Source organism: Gekko japonicus, unplaced genomic scaffold (genome assembly GCF_001447785.1).
Source record: "Gekko japonicus isolate JY-2015 unplaced genomic scaffold, Gekko_japonicus_V1.1 scaffold2683, whole genome shotgun sequence".
Lineage (NCBI taxonomy): Eukaryota > Metazoa > Chordata > Lepidosauria > Squamata > Gekkonidae > Gekko > Gekko japonicus.
Window position 1 is genome coordinate 79703 of NW_015171583.1, and position 21511 is coordinate 101213.

At 41.6% G+C, this 21511-nt stretch overlaps 1 protein-coding gene across 2 annotated transcripts in view; it reads left to right on the top strand.

Annotated features, from left to right (window-relative positions):
* EVI5L (ecotropic viral integration site 5-like) overlaps positions 1-21511 on the top strand; it is a 69471-nt gene that overhangs the window by 46882 nt on the left and 1078 nt on the right. For both annotated transcript variants that reach the window (XM_015419827.1, XM_015419828.1), the window contains 7 exons: positions 12848-12988; positions 15479-15607; positions 16352-16492; positions 17189-17347; positions 17993-18139; positions 18564-18659; positions 20729-20824. In XM_015419827.1, coding sequence (XP_015275313.1) covers positions 12848-12988; positions 15479-15607; positions 16352-16492; positions 17189-17347; positions 17993-18139; positions 18564-18659; positions 20729-20824 — 909 coding nt within the window. The remainder of the gene's footprint in view (positions 1-12847; positions 12989-15478; positions 15608-16351; positions 16493-17188; positions 17348-17992; positions 18140-18563; positions 18660-20728; positions 20825-21511) is intronic.

A 21511-nucleotide genomic window follows, 5' to 3' on the forward strand; every position in this document is an offset into this window, starting at 1 on the left:
TGCAGTATAAAGTGTGACTACTTTCCTAACAAGGAGCACTTCCACACAGAAAATCTTATGCAGGCATCCAGTGTGGCATAGCTTTGGAAGAAAGTAAGGTTTATTAAAGCAGGAAGATTTTGAAAGGTTTCAGAGTGAATCCAACAAGGCTGGTATGGGAAAGCAGATCTTGGAAAGGTCGTATTTAGTACCTCCAGGCATGAATTTCATACCATACAACTAGCTCTTTAGAGGACAGTTTTATGTTCAGCTAGTAAAATGAGGCCTTCAAGTTTTGTGGGAAAATATATGGGCTAATAAATCACTTATTCAAGAAGCATTCTGAAAAAATACTACAGATCTCCTTCATGCTTTGCTGTGATGAAACTGGCAGAGTTTTGTGCCAGTCTGTTCAGGAATGCAGAGTAGGTTATGCTGAACAATACAAGCAGCAGCATGTCTCTGACCCACCATACCTTGGTTCTCAAAGTACAGGATTCATGACTGTATGTTGTCTAAGGCCCCTGCAGCTAACTTATTCAAGTGTCATCCTGGACTGACATGACCCTTTCCTCTACACTAAAATATATAGATATATAAAGCTTGGTTTCAACTCTGTAGCCAGTATCCAGATTGGACATAAGGAAGCTGATATTCATGAGTGCTAACAGCTGCTTTTCTAATGGAAAAAGAGACCCAAGTGTTTTGAGCAGAAATCTTCAATAGGGCCAGAATTTGGCTCTGCCATTATTCTCATTCAGTTACCATATATGCATGAAAATAATGTGATAGTTGGATTCTTTCCTGTTGAAGAGCTCTGCTGTGGGTGGTGGGGAAATAAATGCTTTAAAACCTTTTGGCTCTGTTCTTTTGATGGTGTTCCCCATCGAGGTGGCACAGGACATTTCTTTTATGGTACAAACAGATTGCTTAACTTGTTCAACATATAACATTGAACATTTTTTACGAAAGAAATGAAGTTCTAAAGTAATCCAGAAAAAGGACTACTAGAGAGCAATTAGGAACCAAGTTCTTTTCAGTGGAAAGAGCAAATTCTCTAACAGCTTAATCCTTTGCTCTCCTAGTCACACCAAGACTATTGACTAAAGTTGGCCTTTGGGTGAAAACATGAAAAAGATCTTTTAAGGTTTCAAAGGAATACAACTAAATCAAAAACTAAGAAGAACTTCATAAGTATCAGGCATGTGAAACATTTAGTGCATCTGTTTTCTGCAGAGTGCAAAGCAGGTAGTGATTTCTCCCTTAATCCATTCCTACTTGCATTAATCACCCCTGGCCTTTTGTTATGGACCAAGGTCTCCATTCCCAGTCTCACAGGTCACTTTCACTTACATTTTAATGCTTACAATTAAGTTCATGGATTTCTTAATTCGGTATTTTAAAATTTTTGTATAGCTGAATTCTACCCATAAAACAGTCGACAAATTATTTCTATACTCCCGAAACATGCAATATTAGGCTGAGGACTGTTTCCTGTGAGCTTTTTTGGTGGTGTGGTTAAGTGCGCGGACTCTAATCTGGGAGAACCGGGTTTGATTCCCCACTCCTCCACTTGCACCTGGCTGGATGACTTTGGGCAAGCCGTAGCTCTAATAAGAGCTGTCATTGAAAAAGAGCAGTTTCTGTCAGAGCTCTCTCAGCCCCACCTAACTCACAGGGTTTCTGTTGTGGGGAGGGGAAGGGAAAGGAGATAGTAAGCCGCTCTGAGACTCCAAGTGAAGGGCGGGGTATAAATCCAATCTTCTTCAAATAAAATGGAAGAGACCTCAGGTTGGCACCTCTAGCTTGGAAATTCCTACAGATTTGGGGATGGTGCTTGGGAGAGGGCAGAGTTTGGGGAGGGGAAGGGATGCTATAAGGTCCACTCTCTGAAGCTGCCATTTGCTCCAGGGGAACTGGTCTCTGCAGTATGGAGATCGTCTGTAATTCTGGGAGAGGCCCAGGCCCCTCCTGCAGGTTGAAAACCATAAAGAAACCTGAAGATATTTATCAAAATATTGTACAACTTTGCATTTTTACACACTTGTCTGTTGGCAGCTGTATTTACTGTCTCAACTCTTGCTTCAGCAGCTGGGGGCATTTTAAAATAGACTTTGCCCCATGTGGTGTCAGCTAGACTATTCTGGTTGGCTGCATGATGGTCCTACTAGAATGCCAATCTGCAGGAAAAACCGCACTGAAGAAGTAACCAGTTGGGGTGGAGAGGAAACTGCTTTATCTCTGTTGCACATGTGTGCACATATACCTCCCAAAAGAATCCTCATGGCACTGCTTTCTGTTTCAACTCAACTAGTATGTCCAAGTGGGGGACCCATGAGGACTTGTGAGGGGGCATATCATTTCTCCTCCAACACTATTTCTTCTTTCCCTTCCCTTAAAGCCCCCATAACTATCTCTTTTTTTCTTTTTCCTCTCCTTCCCACCCACCAACCTACCTTTTATCTGCCTATTTTCAGCTATATTGATATTTATTTCATTTATACCCCGCCTTTTTGCACAGAGGTGCTCGAAGCAGCTCACATAAGTTTTCTCCATCTTATCCTTACAACAACTTTGTGAGGTAGGGTAGGGTGAGAATGTGTAACTAGCCCAAGGTCACCAAGTGAACTTCCATGGCAGAGTGGTGACCCAGGTCTCCCAGATCCCAGTATGAAACTCTAACCACTACACTACACTGGCTTCTGTGGGGTGGCTGCCAGTGACCAGTAGTAAGCTCTGGGGTGAGTCACTTGAGTTGCATCGTATCATATTGCTTGATGGTTGCTGCCAATGAGTCCTCCCTTAAAGGCTAAAACAGCCCTGGAAAGGGCCCTGTCCCCTCCCCTTGCCTTTTACAGACCGAAACCAAGGTTTGAAGGTGGGCAACACTGTTGTGGTTGCCTAGCAATGGCTACAATGGTCACTGACTTTCTTAAAGCTACAAGGCACTGCTTCTGTTACTTTTTTCAGATTTTTCTGTGAACCTGGAGCTTTTTTCAATCATATAGAAAGATCTGCCTTGTTTGTTCATGATTCCAGTCTCTGGCTTTAAGTATTCACAAATCTGGCCATAGTGAGAATAGTGAGAATTTGATATATTGATTTTTGCACCAAAAATATTTGTGGGAGAACATTTGGTTCAGCCCTAATATTTAATCATTCCAATTGCATATAGTTTCAAGAGTGGTAGGAAGAATATTGAGCTCAGGCCTTATATGGGTAAAAAGCAGTTAAATGGAGGTTACATTCCAAACTAGTATCTCCAGTGCAATACATTTATTAGTTTTCTTCACCATTTCCATGTTTTAGGGATGAGTGTTTACATCTACCTTTGCTGTTCAAATGTTGTGCCCTCCCTCTTTTACAGATGACATTACATCATTGAAATCAATGTGCATAGAGGGGCAGCAGGCACCTATACATGAGTAGGCTCGGTCCTGGTGATTGAGAATGTTCCCCAGGGCTGGAGCCTGTACACACATGATTTGTCAGCATACTTGTGCTGGCTCCCCTTCTACATAAGTTGATTTCAATGTGTGTAATGTCACCTATAGAAAGCTACTTACTAATATGTATCAGAGAATATAGGAAGGGCCCTGCTGGATAAAACCAGTGATCCGTCCAGTCCAGCACCCTGTTTCACAAGGTGCCCAACCAGTTATGATGGAGAGCCAACAAACAGCATAGAGAGGTCAAGTCCCTGTTAGGGGTGTGCGTTTGGTATATACTGAGCCAAATAAATACCTGAATGATTCGGCGTTTATTATTCGGCTTTTATTAGGGTACAGTTTAGAGGAACTGTGTCATGCAGCGACGGCACAACTTGGCAAGTGAATTCAGGCGTTTAAAGGGATCACATCCCTTTACATGCTGATGGGGCTTCTTCATTGGGGGCCCATAGATTTGGACCCCCTGATCCAATCTTTTTTAAACTTGGGTGGGTTAGGAGAGGCACCAGCAGCTGTGCTGCAAATTTGGTGCCTCCATCTCAAAAAACAGTCCTCCAGATACCCCCAGATCAATTCTTCATTATAGCCTATGGGGAATGGTCTCCATAGGCTATAATGGAGCTGAGGGTATAACAGAGTGATATCTCAGCAACTTTAAATGCCTTCAGAGTTCACTTACCCACCTAAATTTTGCCTTTTGCCTGTGGAGTTCACTCACTGTGATGTAGAGCCATGCAGCAGCTTGGTGAAGGCATTTAACAATGGAGGATGAAGGCATCTTCTTCTGGGGCCCATAGAATTGGACCCCCTGATCCAATCTTTTTGAAACTTGGGGGTGGTTGAGGAGAGACACCAACAGCTATGCGGCAAATCTGGTACCTCTACCTCAAAAAATAGGGGGGCCCCAGAGGCAAGAAACCCCCAGATTGATTCTCCATTATAGCCTAAGGAGAATGGTCCCCGTGGGCTATCATGGAGCTAAATAACTTTGGGTTTCCTGATTATTTCCTGAATCCCAATACAATACTGATTCAGGAATATTGGGAAATACCGATATTTTTGGGGTTCGATATACCTGATCCCAAAAAATACCAATTTCTTTTTTTTTTTTTGCATGCTCTTAGTCCCTCATAGTACTGGTATTCAGAAAGTTGCTTTTCTGATTATGGACCTTTGATCACCATGGCTGATGGCCATTGGTGGACCATGATTCTTCCATGATTCTGTATAATCACTTTTTAAAGCCACCCATGCTTCTGGCCATCCACTGACAGATCATTCCATGTGTTTAATTACTCACTGGATTTTTACTGGCATGGTCTTTCTCACACTCTCCCTCCCCCCTTCCTTTGTTCAGTGAGACAGTGGTGGTCTTTTCTGAATCTGGAGAGGAAGTATTTTACAAGAAATTACGTAGTACCTCCCCACAGTGGAAATAGCTTGTGAGTGCTGCTGGTAGATCCAAGGCAATTGCCAAGTGGCTGCTTATTGGACCTAAGAGGGTAGCTTTGAGAACATATCAGCTTCTCTATTCTTGGGGAACAGATGGGAAATAAGTGTGAAAAAGAAAAACTATTCTTTTCAGAACCTGCTGGCTATCATCAGCTATGCTTGGGAAAGTTGCAGAAATGAGCCGTGCTTTTGAGGAACTCTCACTGTGCCCATTCACTCAAGTCATTCCAGCCATTTGAGTAGTTGTTTGTGTACACTGCTACTTAAAAAAAAAATCCTTTTTCTACTTTACATTCATGCTACTTCCATAACATGGCAGTGCCTACCATGATTGAGATACTGTTAATTTGCAGCACCTCAGGAAGCTTCACAATACTGCTGCTGGAATGTTTGTAGTATTTCTATGGTGAACCTCTGTCCTCCAGCAGCAGCTACAGCCTGGCAGCTGTAACATGTACATTTGTCCATACTAATAACTTTAAAAAACTTTCTGTGGTACTAAACTGTGTGTAGTCATCTTTCACAGCTGTGAGTCAGCCTTCAACCTTCATCTAAATCTGCTGCATGCCTTTTCTCACAGGGCTAGAGCTCACTCAGGATGTATGTTTGTTGCAGACCACAGTCCTTTACTCTTGACATTACAAGATTTGCCAAAGAAGAAAAATGGACCTTGAATACTATTCTCTTGAGAAACGAAAAATTTATAGCAGACTCGTAAAAGGAATACCAAATGTTTTTTAAACAAGATATCCAACCAGATATTTCCATTCAAGTTGTATGGGATGCATTTAAAGCATATGCAAGAGGTTGGATAATTAGGGCAGAAACAAAAGAAACAAAAATATACAAAGATTGGAGAACAACTTAAAGAAGAAGACAAGATGAAACAGGATTCCATAACTGAACAAATAAGAATTCCACAACTGAACAAACAAGAATTAATATAAATATGTTACAACATCAAATGAACTGCTTGTTAACACAAGAAATAGCAAAAAAATTACCTATGCAAAACAAAATTATTTTGAAAATGCAAATAAACCAACTAGATGGTTAGCCTATAAACTACGGAAGGAAAGAGAAAAAATATAAAGATATTGAGAGATGAAACAGGAGAAGAAGAAAAAATACCTAGAGGTTTGAAAAAGATTATCAAAACTTTTTATGAGAAGTTATACCAGAAAAGAGAGGCCACACAAGAAGAGGTTAAAGATTTTTTTAAAAAACAGGATCTTAAAAAAAAATACAGAAGAGCAAAAGAAACTTTTAAATGACCCAATCACTGTTTCTGAATTGACAGAAGCACTAAAACATTAGAAGAAAGTAAAGGCACCAGGTCTGGACGGTTTTCCGGCTGAATTTTATCAGATTTTTGAAGACCAATTAATAATGCCTTTAAAATATGTAACACAAAATATTATAGTGGAAAATAAAATACCAGAGACCTGGAACGAAGCTTTAATTACTTTAATGCACAAACAAAATATGGATGAGAGAGAAATTAAAAACTATAGGCCAATTTCATTATTTAATGTGGGTTATAAAATCTATGCCTCTATCTTGGCAACAAGACTGAAAAGAGTTTTGACACAATATAACAAGATCAAGCAGGCTTCTGTGAATATTCACATTGGAAACACTAAATGACCAAATAATAGAATACGAACAAATTAAAGGACTTAAGATAAAGGGAGAGGAGTTCAAGCTTCAGGCGTTCGCAGATGACCTAGTGTTTATATTAGAAGATCCGATAACCTCTATGAAGCATCTTATAAGAATACAGGATTATGTTAAAGTAGCAGGATTTAAAATTAACTTCCAAAAAAAGTATATTAACAAAGAATTGTACAGAACAACAAATAAATCAAATTCAGATGGCATCTAATATGGAAATAGTAAAGAATGTCAAATATTTAGGAGTAACAATATTAAATAGAAACATCATGTTAATAGTAGATAACTATACTAAACTAATAGCAGAAATCAAAAAGGACCTTCATAAATGGAAGGGTTTAAAATATCATTTATGGGGAAAATAGCAATAATAAAGATGAATCTTTTTCCTCAATTCCTCTTCTTGGCGTAGAACATCCCAATATTGAGAAGTACAAAATGTTTTCACGCAATGGATTAAATTTGTACTCAATTCATCTGGAACAACAAGAAGCCTAGGATCAAAAGAAAAGTAATGCAGGATAAGAAGGAAAGAGGCGGTTGTGGCTTGTTAAACTGGAATCTATATTATAAAGCAGCTGCACTAGACTGGATAAAGGAATGGATAACGTTAGAAAATATAAGGCTTTTGAATCTAGAAGGTTCAGTCTACCCATGGGATGGCATACATACATTTGGTATGATGAGGAGAAAACATCCACAAGTTTTAAGCAACACACAATAAGAAGCGCACTGATGAAAATATGGAAAGAAATAAAATCTCGTTTCTATGATAAAATCCCAAAATGGGTATCCCCTTTAGAGGCACTTATAAAACCGATGTTATACAATAAAAAAAAGAAAGTAACATATGAGAGACTTTTAGATAGAGACGGTAACTTAAAAACAGAAGAAGAACTGGCCGTACGGAATATTAGGCTCACATGGTGGGAAAGGACACAATTAAAGACAAGATTTAATAAGGATAAGAAAGAAGGATTTTACAGCAACAATAATGACTTGGACAAGATATGGCTCTCATCAAGTGATAAATTAATTCAAAAGTTATATAATTTTTTATTAACTGACTATGTACAAGATGAAACAGTCAAAACAACTATGATAGCATGGATGAAAGATTTAGAACAGTGGACTAAAATATGGAAATCAGCCAAATTGATGAGAGCAATACCCTATAAAGAAAATATACTTAAAATGTTTCATAGGTGGCACTGGACCCCAGATAAAAGAACAAAATGTAATGGGAATGGAAATAGAAATTGCTGGAAATGTTAAAAAAAAAAAAGGTAGGCACATAATTTCATATGTGGTGGAGGTATGAAAAAGTACAAAAGTTTTGGTGCAAAATATTTAATATGGTGAAAGAAATAACAGGACTAAAAATACCGTTTATACCAGAGAAAGAGGAACTAATAAAAAAATAGTTAATGTTGTTAATGTTGGCAGAAATGGATAGATTGTTTAATATTACAAGGAAAAGAACAGGAGATATATGAGAAAAGATGAGGGAAACTACATGTATGGTTGAATAATATGTGAAATAATGACTCACAAAAATATAAATGTATACATGTTAAAGGCTGTATATAATGTGAAAAAATATAAATAAACGGGGGGGAAGAAGCAGCGGGGGGGGGGGATCAAGCAGGCTTCTTACCAAAAAGGCAACTCAGAAACAATGTAAGAACTATATTAAATGTAAATGAATATTTTGAGGCGCACCCAGGGAAACAGATGGCTCTGGTTTTTTTAGATGCCGAAAAAGCCTTTGACAATGTCAGGTGGAATTTTATGTTAGAATAACTATCAGCTTGACAATGTGGAGATGAATTCTACACAATGGTTAAAGCAATTTATACTAAACAACAAGCCAAGGTATTGGTTAATGGGGATTCATCACAAAATAGTGAGATACAAAAAGGAACTAGACAAGGTTGTCCACTTTCCCCATTACTTTTTATTTTTGTGCTTGAAACATTGAATAATATGATCAGAGAGGACACACAGATTAAAGGTTTGCAAATAAGAGGAGAAGAATATAAATTACAAGCCTTTGCAAATGACTTGGTTTTTATTTTAAAAACCCATTAGACTCTGTGACCCAATTTTTGAAAACATTGCAAGAATGTGGTCAAGTGGCTGGACTGAAAATCAATTTTAATAAAACAAAGATTTTAACAAAGAATATTACTAAAGAACAAATTTCATAAACTAGAAGAGATTTCAGGCATTGTAGTCCAGAAGAAGGTTAAATATCTAGGAATAAATTTAACAAATAGATGTAGCACCCTATTACAGGACAACTATACAAAACTCTTAACAGAAATTAAGAAAGATTTGGAGAAATGGAAAGATTTGCAAATGTCTTTAATGAGAAGAATAGCCACTATAAAAATGAATATTTTACCAAAGTTGATTTTCTTATTTCAAACAATTCCAATTATTCAAAATCAACATTTCAAAGAACTTGATAAACTGATGTTACAATTTATATGGCAAAACAAGAAGCTAAGAATCAAGTTTAAAGCTTTACAAGATGCAAAAGAAAGAGCTGGATTTGCTTTGTCAGATTGGCTTTTATATTATAAAGCAGCTACACTGACTTGTGTGAGAGAATGGATTACCTTGGAAAAGATAAGACTATTAAAACTAGAAGGACATGACTTATTACTGGGTTGGCATGCATTTGCGTGGTATGACAGACAAAACACATAAATATTTCAAGCAACATATTCTTAGAAGATCACTATTGAAAATATGGGAAGAAACTAAAAAACGTTTGTATACTAAGCTTTTACAAATCCAAACTTATACCAAAAAAATTTACTGTATAGATATGAAGACCTGCTAGACAACAAAAACCAACTAAAGACAATAGAGAACCTAAAAAAAAAAAAAGATATAGATTTGAGTTGGTGGGAAAGAGCAAAACTAGAATCAAAGTATGTTAAAGATAAATGGATTTTTATGAAAAGCCAATTGAAATAGATAAAATATTGATTTATATAGATGATAAGCTTATTAAGAAATTGTATGCTATAATGTTAGAAATTAAAACCCAAGATGAAGTGTTCAAATGCTCTATGGTTCAATGGGCACAAAATTTGGGGTTATAATATTGATTTAGATCAATGGTCCAAGATATGGAAAACAAATATAAAAATTACTAAAGCAATCTCCTATAAAGAAAATATTTATAAAATGTTTTATAGATGGTATATTACGCCAGATAAGTTACCAAAATTTTACCCTAATATGTCGAATGATTGTTGGAAATGTCAAAAAAAAGTTGATTCCTTTTTTCACATGTGGCGGACTTGTGATAAAAGTAAAACATTTAGGGGTTCGACACATGAAATATTGCACAAAATCTTAAAAAGTAATATACCTTTTGTACCAGAACTACAAAATTTGGGGTTATAATATTGATTTAGATCAATGGTCCAAGATATGGAAAACAAATATAAAAATTACTAAAGCAATCTCCTATAAAGAAAATATTTATAAAATGTTTTATAGATGGTATATTACGCCAGATAAGTTACCAAAATTTTACCCTAATATGTCGAATGATTGTTGGAAATGTCAAAAAAAAGTTGATTCCTTTTTTCACATGTGGCGGACTTGTGATAAAAGTAAAACATTTAGGGGTTCGACACATGAAATATTGCACAAAATCTTAAAAAGTAATATACCTTTTGTACCAGAACTCTTTTTATTGAATATACTTCTGGAAAACTGTAAAAACCAAGATTTATCTTATTTTGCATGTAGTTACAACTGCTAGAATATTGTATGCTAAATATTGGAGAAGAAAGGAGATACCTTCAGAAGAAGAAATAATAAACTACTAGAAACTGCTGAAATTGATAAATTAACTTTAATTTTGAAAGGATATAAAGAGGAAAACCTTGAAGAAACATGGTCAAGACTTTATAATTGGATTGAAAAATATAACAAATAAAACATGAATATAACCGAAACAGAGGTCAATAAGAACATTTACAATAAAATGTGCAAAGCTATGCCTAACAATATAAGGTGTAGAAATATTCTTATATTGAGAGACGTATGGATAACATAACAGTTAATTCAAAAAGGTGGAGAGATTCTCCCCATTTAATGTTTGTTTTGTTGCTCTGTTTATGTTTGTTACAAAATAAAAAATTAATTTAAAAGGATGTATGTTTGTTTATTGCTCTAACCCTCTACATCCCACTCCCTCCAAAGGCTTGTAATGATTAATGGAGTCATAAACAGAAATTTCCTCCATGACCATTCCAGCCTCTTCTTTCCCAAAATAGGGTTGAAAATTGCGACTTGCAGCTGCTTTGCTTTGTTTGCCATGGTGTTAGCAGAAGGATGCCACTATCACGATCCAGCCTCTCACTAAAGATTGCCTCTGATCCCACATCCCTCACAAACAAACATCATTTGGTGTAGTGGTTAAGTGAGCAGACTGTAATCTTGGAGAACTGGGTTTGATTCCTCACTCCTCCACTTGCAACTGCTGGGTCAGTTACAAGTTATTTCAGAGCTGTTCTTTTACGAGCTGTTCTCGAAAGAGCTCCCTCAGCCCTACCTACCTCACAGGGTGTCTATTGTGGGGAGGGGAAGGGAGCCACTCTGAGACTCCTTTGGGTAGTGAAGAGCAGGGTATAAATCCCTCCTCTTTGTCAGGTAGCCCTTTCATGGATCTGGAATGTGGAGAGGTACCCTCCTCCTCCTCCTCCTCCTCATTCTCAGCTCTTCCCTGTCCAGCTACTGTGTGCTATCTCAGGCTTGACCTTGTAGTCTCCAGCTACATTTACTCTGCTTGGAAAGCAACGGCTTTCTGCTATGCTTGCTTGCTCGCTATTGCCGTGAGCGAGAAAAATAATCATTGGCTTTAGCTCAGTGGGGAGGATGTTTGCTTTCCCTATGTCAGAGGCCCTTATAACTGAAGGCTATTCCTGACACAAGCTGTATACGTGATCATTAGTACTGGATCCATCAATAAACAGTTATCTTCTTATGAAGCCCTGTGTGTTGTAACCTGACTAACGACCCTGACACTCTTCTTCTACTACTTTAGAAGAACTCAGAAATTGTTCCTCCCCTATCTCCTTGTAAGGCACCTTCTCTCATTCCTCTCACACAGAATCTAGGAGTTCTGCATCCTAACTCTTCTGTAACATACTAAAACTTTGACTTTGTACATGTGGAAACTGAATGAAACTTAGGTGGCTTTGGAGGTAAGAGCTTGAGGATTTGGGAGAGGAAAGTATGACACAAAAGTGCAAAAAGAAATCATATGCAAGCCAAATCGCAATAACCCACAGGACCCTGTGAAGGAGATGACTCATTTGAAAATACCTGCTATGTCAGGCTATTGCTCCCATGGAAAGCACAGTGGGTTGAGGAGAAAGATTCTAGCTTAGGGACAAACCAGCTGAGATGCCTGAAGATTTACAGTTGGATTCTCCCAGTGTTCTTAAAATGCTGATAGAAACTGCATAAGATCATGAATTGAATGGGGGCCCTGTGACCATTCAACTCTTCCTCCTATGGGATTTTGCCAAAGAAAAATGACACCATCTTTTCTTCTTGGAAGATTAAGTACAGTTAAGCCTGCTTTGCTTTCCTTGCCCCCATCCCTATTGGATCCCCACGTAACTAAGTTCATGGGGCCAAATTCTCAAGCTCTGATCATCCTGAAGGACTGTGGTTGTACAAATCTCATGGTTTTGTTTCATATATTTGGTTGTGTTGAGGTGGCGTGAGGAAGGCCCATAAGGAATCTTTACTGGGGGGTGTGGCTCTTGGTGGCCCTGCATAGTTTCTGTGATCATTTTTAAAATACCAGAAGCATCCAGTAATGGCTCTCCAACTGTCTTGTCTGTTTTGCTTTTAGTCTTTTACTTGATGTGCTGGCTTTGCATGTATAGGGAGTATTTAGCAAGGGACTACTTTCAAGTGAATGATCCCTTCCCCCACAGGCCTTGTGACTTTTCCAGGCTTTTGCAACAGATAGCTCTGAATGTTTGAATCACTGATATCAGCCTTCACGTCACAAAATGGGGATCAAGTGGTAAAGCATACTTGCCCAATCCTCTACATATATCAGGCACCAGATCAGTGTTTTGGGAAGCCCAGATGACCATTAGAGATGTCTAAGACTTTTTATATTCAGCTTACCACCATCAAACAAATTCTTCCTCTGACGTGATTCCTCCGCATATATGTGTCAGAGAGAAGTCTCATATTGATGTGCATGACTTGGGATAATTGTTTTTAATCTCATTTCTGTTCAGGGTCAAGTCACCCGTGCACAAGAGGCCGAAGAGAACTATATCATCAAGCGAGAGCTGGCAGTGGTGAGGCAGCAATGCTGTTCAGCCACAGAGAACTTGCAGAAAGCCCAGAGTATGATCCGGCAGCTGCAGGACCAGCAGGTGAAAGAGGAACATTAACAGATGAAACACTAAAGAGCAGAGGGGAGTTAAAAGAGTCACAGATTAACTAGTTTGGCTTAAGTTGGTTGCTTATTCTGAGACCAGTCTTAGCAGTCCCACACCTCTCTCCTTTTCCTCTCCTGATTTTTTTTTTAATTTCCCATTCGTTCTTCTAAGTTAGCACAGAGAAAAAGTGTATTCTTGTGTGTGATAAAAACACAAGTGATCTAGAAAAATGAAATCATTTGTGTAACTACTGGTTTGTTCCTAATGGTCAGCCCCAGCCTCACTGCAGTCTGCTTTTGAGGGCCAAACTATGTATGAACAATCTCCCCACGCTCTTTAAAACTAAAATGCTGTTATAGCAAGTGGATACAAATTTGATTAGAGCAGTGGGGTGAGCTTGTGTCTGCATGCATTCTTATTCCTTCGCCTACAAACTGTTTGAGGATCAAAGGCCCCGGTCACACGGAGAATTTGCCGCACGAGAGGCGTGAATGTCAGGTGGATTTTCGGGGCACGATCACACGGCAACATCTGGGAAGCGTAGCGCACCCGTGGCCAACCCATGGCGTCCCGCCGAAGATACAAAATTAAAAAGTACCAAGGAAAGTGCACTAGTATCCGGAAAACGCATGGCACAGTGGCATCTGATCGCGGGAGCGCTAGTATCCCGTGGCATCCGCCACCTGTCCACGTCCCGTCGCAAACCGGATTTTTTTTTGTAAGTGTATGCACACAAACATGAACTGAAAGCAGTGCTGCTCCGCAGAACTGCGCATGCACACAAACACAAAACGCTTGTGTGATTGCGCTGTGCTGCTTCTTTGCCATGCTGCAGCATCGCCGTGAGATCGCCAGCTAACAGCCTAAGCACGGAGACTCGGGGGACTGTGTGATCGAGCTACCGCGCTTTATTTTGCTCTGGGGCGAACAGCCACGTCCCCCCCCCCCCGCATTATCTGGCCCATGTGACCGGGGCCAAAATTGTTTTCTCAAACTGCTTTTCCTCTGGGGGGAAAGATGTGAGTTCTTTTGCGCCATGGGTGAGATAGTTGCTGGAAGAGGAGAGACACTTTGATTGGAAAGACCTACAGTGAACAGATTTCTCACTTCTCTCCCCGCACTGTACAGCAATTCTGCATTTTGCCAAAATAAAAGAAGATGGCAAACTGGTTGCAGTTCTCCTGCACCCCATTGAGTTTGGTCCTGACTTAAAAACTATAAAACCAATGGAGATAAAGTTGATGATGATGATAATTATATAGCATCATGAATGCGCATAGTGCTTTCACTAGATACAAGGAGATAGATAAACAAGGAAGGGGATAAAGAAGGAAGAATATGGCTTTGTTTCAGTGGGGCAGGTATGTTGTTGGCCAGTCACCCAATTTAGAGAGATCTTCCCATAACTCTGCACAATCCATTCCGAATGATTTCTGCAAGCTTGGCTACTACATTGCTCACTCACAGTTCCAAATTATTTATGAACAAATTCAATAGCACAGGTCCTATGACCAATCCTTGTGGGACCCCAGTGTTCACTTCCCTCCATTGAGAGAACTGTCAGTTTATTCCTACTCTCTGCTTTGTGCTATTTAGCCAATTTTAATCCATAAAGTGATTGAAGGAATGTATTGAGACATGAGGATACAAGATTGTGGGGGGGGGGGTGGCAAGACCATGAAGGACTTGGGAGGTAAGGATGGAGAGTTTCTGCTGGATTGAAGAGCTGACAGGAAGTCATATTTAATAAAGGATGTCGCAGGGCCAGAATGGCTAGAGAGTTGAATGAGTTTGAAGGCTAGACTATTTGGCCTGATTAACAAGGGCACTATAACAGGATACCAGAGGAGGAGGTTGCAGTATGAAAGATCATGAACCAAAATATTGACTGAAAGAGGTGGAGAAGAAGCTCCATATTTTTGTAGTGTTGTAAAGAAGTGGCATGGCTTCATGACATGGGGAGCAAAAGAGATACTGAATATAGGGAGCAGAAGAGAGAGAAGAGTCAACACGGTTCCTGCCTCTTCTGCAGGGTGGATGGTGACAATGGTAAAGAATATGGAGAGTGTAGGAGGATAGTTAGACGGTGAAAAGATGACAAGGTTATTCTTGGAAGTATGGTAATCAGAAGTCCATGCAGAAATACCAGAAAGGCAATTGGAGATGTCGACCTGGAGGGCGGGAGAAAGTTAAAGGGGAGAGAGAGCTGGATGTCATCAGCATACAGGAAGTACAGAAAGGGATTTGTTCATTATTTGGGAGAGATGGCAGCCATCTTCTGAGTCAGTGGGTTGCAGGCCAGAAAATGGACAGCAGGCAGAGCGTGAGGATGGTGGATTTCATGCAAAGCTGAAAGAAACAATTTAATGGTCAGGCAAAGGGTACTGCTCAGCAGAGGGGTCAGAGACAAAGCAGTGTTGTTGTTTCATGATTTATGGAGCAGTGAGGTGTCTGGGAGTTGTGAAATTTCCTCCTGCCTTGCAGAGCAATCCCCGCTTCTCTGAGGAATTTGTGAATCATCTGGAAACAGAGCTGGAGCAATCCCGCCTGCGAGAATCTGAGACACTGAGTGCCCTTAAGGAGATGCAGGACAAAGTGCTGGACATGGAAAAGGTAATCTGCTAAAAGGACCAGCATGAAAACTTGCTGTGTCAGTAGGATTGCCAATTCTGGGTGGGGAAACACCTGGAGATGGGGGGGTGGAGCTTGGGGAGGGCGGGGGTCTGAGGAGCAGAGGGACCTCAGCAGGGTACAATGCCATAGAGGCCACCATCCAACGTAGCCATTTTATCCAGGGGAACTGATCACAGTTGTCTGGAGATCAGTTGTAATTCTGAGAGATCTCCAGGCCCCACCTGGAGGTTGACAACCCTGTGTATTGGGAAGCAGCCAAGAGCAGCTTGGGCTACCAGGGAGAGAACTGGCTGAAGCCTCTAAAACGCTGCATTCTCTCATACAAACCTCTCTATGTTGCTAATGTCAATGAAGACAGTAAAACTGGAGTGAATATGCACACTCAAGGACAAGAGAAAGTTACAAGATTCCTTTTTCAGTAATTTTTCCTTGAGGAGTTTTTTCCCTGAATGTTCCCTATCCCAAGATTACCTCAGTATTTACTCATCTCATAGAAATTTGTTTGAAACAACCATTTTTGAGGACATGAATAAATATTGGTTTTATCATCTCAAGGTACATTTCAAAATTTACCAAGACGCCTTGTAGTGATTGTTGTTGTTTGTTGTTTCTTTAGCTTGTGGCTTATTGCTCTAAAAAACTTCATTTTACTTTTTGTAAACTCTGAGCACAGGAGTGGGCCAAAATATTCAAATCATCTTTCCAACTCCCTTCCTTCTGCAGAAGAATAGCTTGCTGCCCGATGAAAACAACGTGGCTCGTCTGCAAGAAGAACTGAAGGCCATGAATGTGCGGGAGTCTGAGGCGATGAAGTCTCTCAGGGAGCTGCAGCAGCAGGTGAAGGAGCTCAATGACAGCTGGCAGGTAATCATTGCCCACGTAGCAATATTTCATGACACTGTTAGTAAATGCGTCGATTCAGCTTTGCCATTGGCATATGGTAACCTTTCAAAACAGAAGCTGTTCCTGTAAACCATGTAGCAATCAATCTAATATTGGTACCAGGCAGAGGTCATTTCGGGGGGGATCGTGGGGGATCGCAGTTCCCCCGGGTGAGGTGCAGGGGGCGGGGCACATGACGAAGCCCCGCCCCCTGCTTCCGGCAGCCCTGCTTCCGGCCCTCATTCAGCCAGGAGGAGGCAGGAGAAGAGGGAGGGTAAGTTGCTTCCTCCCTGCCTCTCCTCACCCCTGCCTGCCTGGGGCCAGGGAGGGCCTTCGCAGGGCTTCCTTGCACTCCCGCCGGCCTTGCAGTTCCACTGCCGGGCCCCTCATGGGGCTCGGCAGTGGAGCTGCAAGGCCAGCGGCGGTGGCCGGGACCGTTGGGGGCGGGGGGTGTGGCCTTATGACACACTTCCGGTAATGTCAGGGGGTGTGGCCTTATGACACACTTCCAGTAATGTCAGGGGGTGTGGCATATGGTAATGAGTTATGCTAATGAGTTCCCCTAGCTCTTTTTCTACGAAACGACCCCTGGTACCAGGCATGCCAATGGCACAGCATGGATACTCATATGCTGGTGTGTGGACTTAGAGTGTTTGCCTTCTGCCTCCCGTGCTTTAGGCCCATTTGAGCCGGACTGGGGGGCGATGGAAGGATTCTCCTCGCAAGAACACTATGAATGACCTCCAAGATGAGCTGATGAGCCTCCATCTGCGTGAGACTCAGGCCCAGGCTGAGGTCAGAGAGTTGCGTCAGAGGGTGGTGGAGCTTGAAACCCAGGTGAGTGTCAAGCCAACTTTTAATGAGCTAAACTTCCTTAATTCGGCTATTCTTACAGCTAGAAAATGTTGTCTGAAACTCACCTCCTGCAATATGAACACATTGGCTTCTTGCCTAACCTTAAGTCACAAACAGTGCACTCCTAAACAGTTACACTCTTCTAAGTCCGTCAGTGAAGTGGAAATGTCCTGGTTATACCAGGTTCATTGTTACCGTCTCTGAGCAGCAGCACATGGAAACTGAAAGCAAAACATTCAGGGGTCATTTGAGAGTAAGACTCTCTCCCTCGCTCTAACTGTTGTTAGAGCTACCAAATGTGCTCTCAGATGAGCTAGCAGATGTTCCATGTCTGGCTTGTGCATGCCTAGTTCCTATGTGTGACTGCAGACATGCCCACTTTATTTATTTATTACTTCGATTTCTATCCAGCCCTCCCTGCAAGCGGGCTCAGGGCAGGTTACTTGATGAACAGCAGCTACAGTTAAGTGTAACCTAGCTGTTTACATACAAACAGTGAATGCAAGTGTATGGAAGGGGTGCATGTCAAAGATGTCAGGGGAAGGGGTGTTACCCACAGACGTCACCATGGAATCTCTGGCCTTGAGGTAACAGGGCTCTCTGCTTACCCTTATTTCTTGTTTCCAGGATCAGATCCATAGCAACCATCTAAATCGTATGGAACAGGAATGTGCTGGGCTGCATGAAAAGGTACAGTACCTCACTGCACAGAACAAGGGGCTGCAGACCCAGCTGAGTGAGACCAAGCGCAAGCATGCTGAATCTGAGTGTAAGGTGAGTGAGATCTGGTGCACCATTCAGCTGAGCAGTGCTGCTTCCCCTGTGGCAATGAGTGAGTCTTGCTAGACTGCTACTCAAAATCCCAAGAGTTACAAAACGCGTCCTCTTTGCAGGAAGTATTCCTTGGACCTGGCAGTGATACACTGCAGTTTGCAGATCTGCTTTTTCAGAATATGGGGGATGAAAATCCTACCCATTGTACTTCCTTGGTTTTTGTCACTGCCCTGTCTTTGCAGAGTTGTCTCTGTATGTCTCTGGGATTCCCTGGCAGCTTAGTAACTCATCATGAGTCTCACAGCATCTTTAGCCACTACAAGGAACTGCAAGAAAATAAATTGTTTTCCTGGTCCCTGCCCAGAGTTGCTGTCCATGCATGCACTCCACTGTCGCTGCCATTCATTTGGACTTTCTGTTGCAGAGTAAAGAAGAGGTGATGGCAGCGCGACTGCGAGAAGCTGACAGCATGGCTGCTGTGGCAGAGATGCGGCAGCGGATTGCTGAGCTGGAAATCCAGGTTAGCAGGACAGGAGGATAACTAGCAGTGAGTCTGCCTTGGGTCCAGAGCAGCAACTTGTCCACAGCCGAATCCCAAGAGTGTTTGGCCTTGTCCTTTGCGGCATGCTTTGTGTCTGAGCTTTGGAGCTGTGGGGACTTAGCACAACAGCCAGAAACCATGTTGCCCGTTAATCAGTCTTTCATGTAGTCATAGGGTCCATGTCTTGGAATTCTGATATAAATTGTAAACATTAATATAATAGTGCAATACTGAATGAGACTGAATTGGAATGTGCAAACTGGCATCACAGCATGAGCCCAGGGTCACCATGGCTCCTGCCAACACCTTTCTTGGGGCCCACCAAGTGTTTTTAGAAAGTGGGTGGGACCAGGTGGGGCTTTTTGGCCCCAGGAGGTCTTCTGTATGGGCCACTGGAGACCTGATTGAACATAAGAACAAAGGCCCATCCAGTCCAACACTCTGTGTCACACAGTGGCCAGAAATACCAGGTGCTATCAGGAGGTCCACCAGTGGGGCCAGGACATTAGAAGCCCTCCCACTGTTGACCCCCCCCCCCAAGCACCAAGAAGACAGAGCATCACTTGCCCCAGAGCCCCTATCTGTACCTTGTGGCTAATAGCCACTGACGGACCTCTGCTCCATATGGTTAACTAATTCCCTTTTGAAGCCGTCCATGCTTGTAGCCACCACCACTTCCTGTGGCAATGAATTCCATGAATTGGCTGTGCAGAGTTTTAAAAAGTGGCTTCAGCAGCAGCTGCCACCGCAGGCACAAGGATCTTTCACTGCGTGACTGAGGGTAAGCTGTATGTATGCAAGAAAATATTTTAAACAATGTATTCATTTAAAAAGGCATCCTGTTAAACAGCGCTTCTGCCTGAAACATTGGAAAGATACCATGAGAGTTATGTGTGACCTCATGCCCTGACATTTTGTGGCTGGCTCCGCCTCCTGCGGCAGCCATTTTGTAATTGCCCTCACCACCCTTTGTCAGAATTCCAGGTATGTTACAGATTCAAAAAAGTTGGGGACCCCTGGTCTACAGTTAAATTTCTAACTCTTCTCTACTTAATCCAGAATTAGCTCTGCCATGCACACTAATGATCAGTTGGGGCAGAAGTCAGCATTGTAAGAGACCTGGATCTGCTGCTGCTGCTGCTGCTTCATGCATCTTTGCTTTCTCTCCTTTGGTATCTCTGCTGCTATGCAATGCATGATGTGATGTCACTGAGCAGTTTGTCTCCATGCTCGTAGGCTGTATCATCAGCAAGTGGAGAAATGCATGGTGCAATAACCTCACACTGGATGAATTGTAGTAGGCATTATGAATCAGAGGAGGCAGAGAGACATGGCCTGTAAATAACCTGGGGTTCTGCCTTCAGTCAAGCTCACAAAAGAGTGGACTCAGGCCAGGAGGAAGTAGGGACTGATATTGCTATGTACAGAATTGTTATTGGTGAGGTGGGCCTCCCTGCTGAGCACTGGCGACTCCTAGGTGCGTCAGAAGCTCTGCCTTGTCCCCTCCTGCACTAGTTTTAGTACATCTTGATTGGAGGATTAAGTATTTCTAGAGTTCTCACTTCTTTCTCCCTTTTCCCCTTTGATTTGCCTACATATAGATCTCATATAAGAATCAGCACTAATAGCTTAACTTGCTTGGGTTGGGATGGTGTTCTTATTTGCACTTGTGGGGGCCTTCTCCATTCTTTAGCCTTCTTCCTGTGATCCAACAGGAAGCGCACACCATGTCATCTAGAAATTGCCTTTAAGTCCTCTATAACATCCTGTTCATTTTTACTGCTTGCCTTAGGTGAAAATCCTTCTCTGCCAAAGGAGTTTTTTTTTTTTTAAAGCTGGAAGTAACTTTAGTAGTTCAGTTGGCAGAGTTTTAAAAGCCTGGAGGAAGTTCAGGGCTTACCCACAAGGGGATTGTGCATCGGCACAGGATGCCTTTTGGTCCTTGCATTGAAGTGATACACACATTGTGGGGAAAGGTACAAGCAATTTTACACTCTCTGTACTGGCCTCACGACTCTTCCTTGTTTCTTCTCTTCTTTCATACACAGAGAGAAGAAGGGATGATTCAGGGCCAACTCAATAACTCTGACTCTTCCCAGTACATTAGAGAACTGAAGGACCAGATTGATGAACTCAAGGCAGAGGTGAGCCCAAGCTGATGAGAGAAAGGATGGAGAAATCCACGAACTGTTTCCATAGTGTAGTTCCCGATTAGCATCCGTATCAAGTCACAGCTTCTTCTTTCCGTACAGAGCCTCAAACTGAAGAGCAGACAAAACAGACTGTGGCTTACAAAATTATTTCCTTAGAAATAATTTTCAAAGTGTGAGTAAACCACTTGATTGGCATCAGTTACAGCAGCTGTCAGGGCATAACTCTGGGGAAATTCTCAGATTCTCACTGCCAGTTTTGCCCCACAGAGATAATTTTAATGTACAAAGTGATGAAAGGCAAATGGTTTCAGATACCCCATGCCTATGTGGTCCAGGAAATACCTCTGACCCTATTCTAAAAGTAGCTGTTTTTCGTACACCACGTACAAATCTCTCTTGTCTAAAGAGTGAGGCTGCTTCAGCTTTGGATTTTTGCACATGTGCCCAGCTCTTGCCAACCCTAGGGGAGGAGGATGCTGTTCAGTTACACACACACACACAGACACACACACACACACACACTTGCTGCTGTTCAGCTGAAGTGCATGTTATTGTACCTTTTGTTCTAACACATGCAGCCCCTCTTCAGTCATCTGTCTGGAAGAGATATCTGTTATCCCTTATTCACTGCTCATAGTTATTCCAATGCAGACAGGGCATTTTTTTACACAAGACACT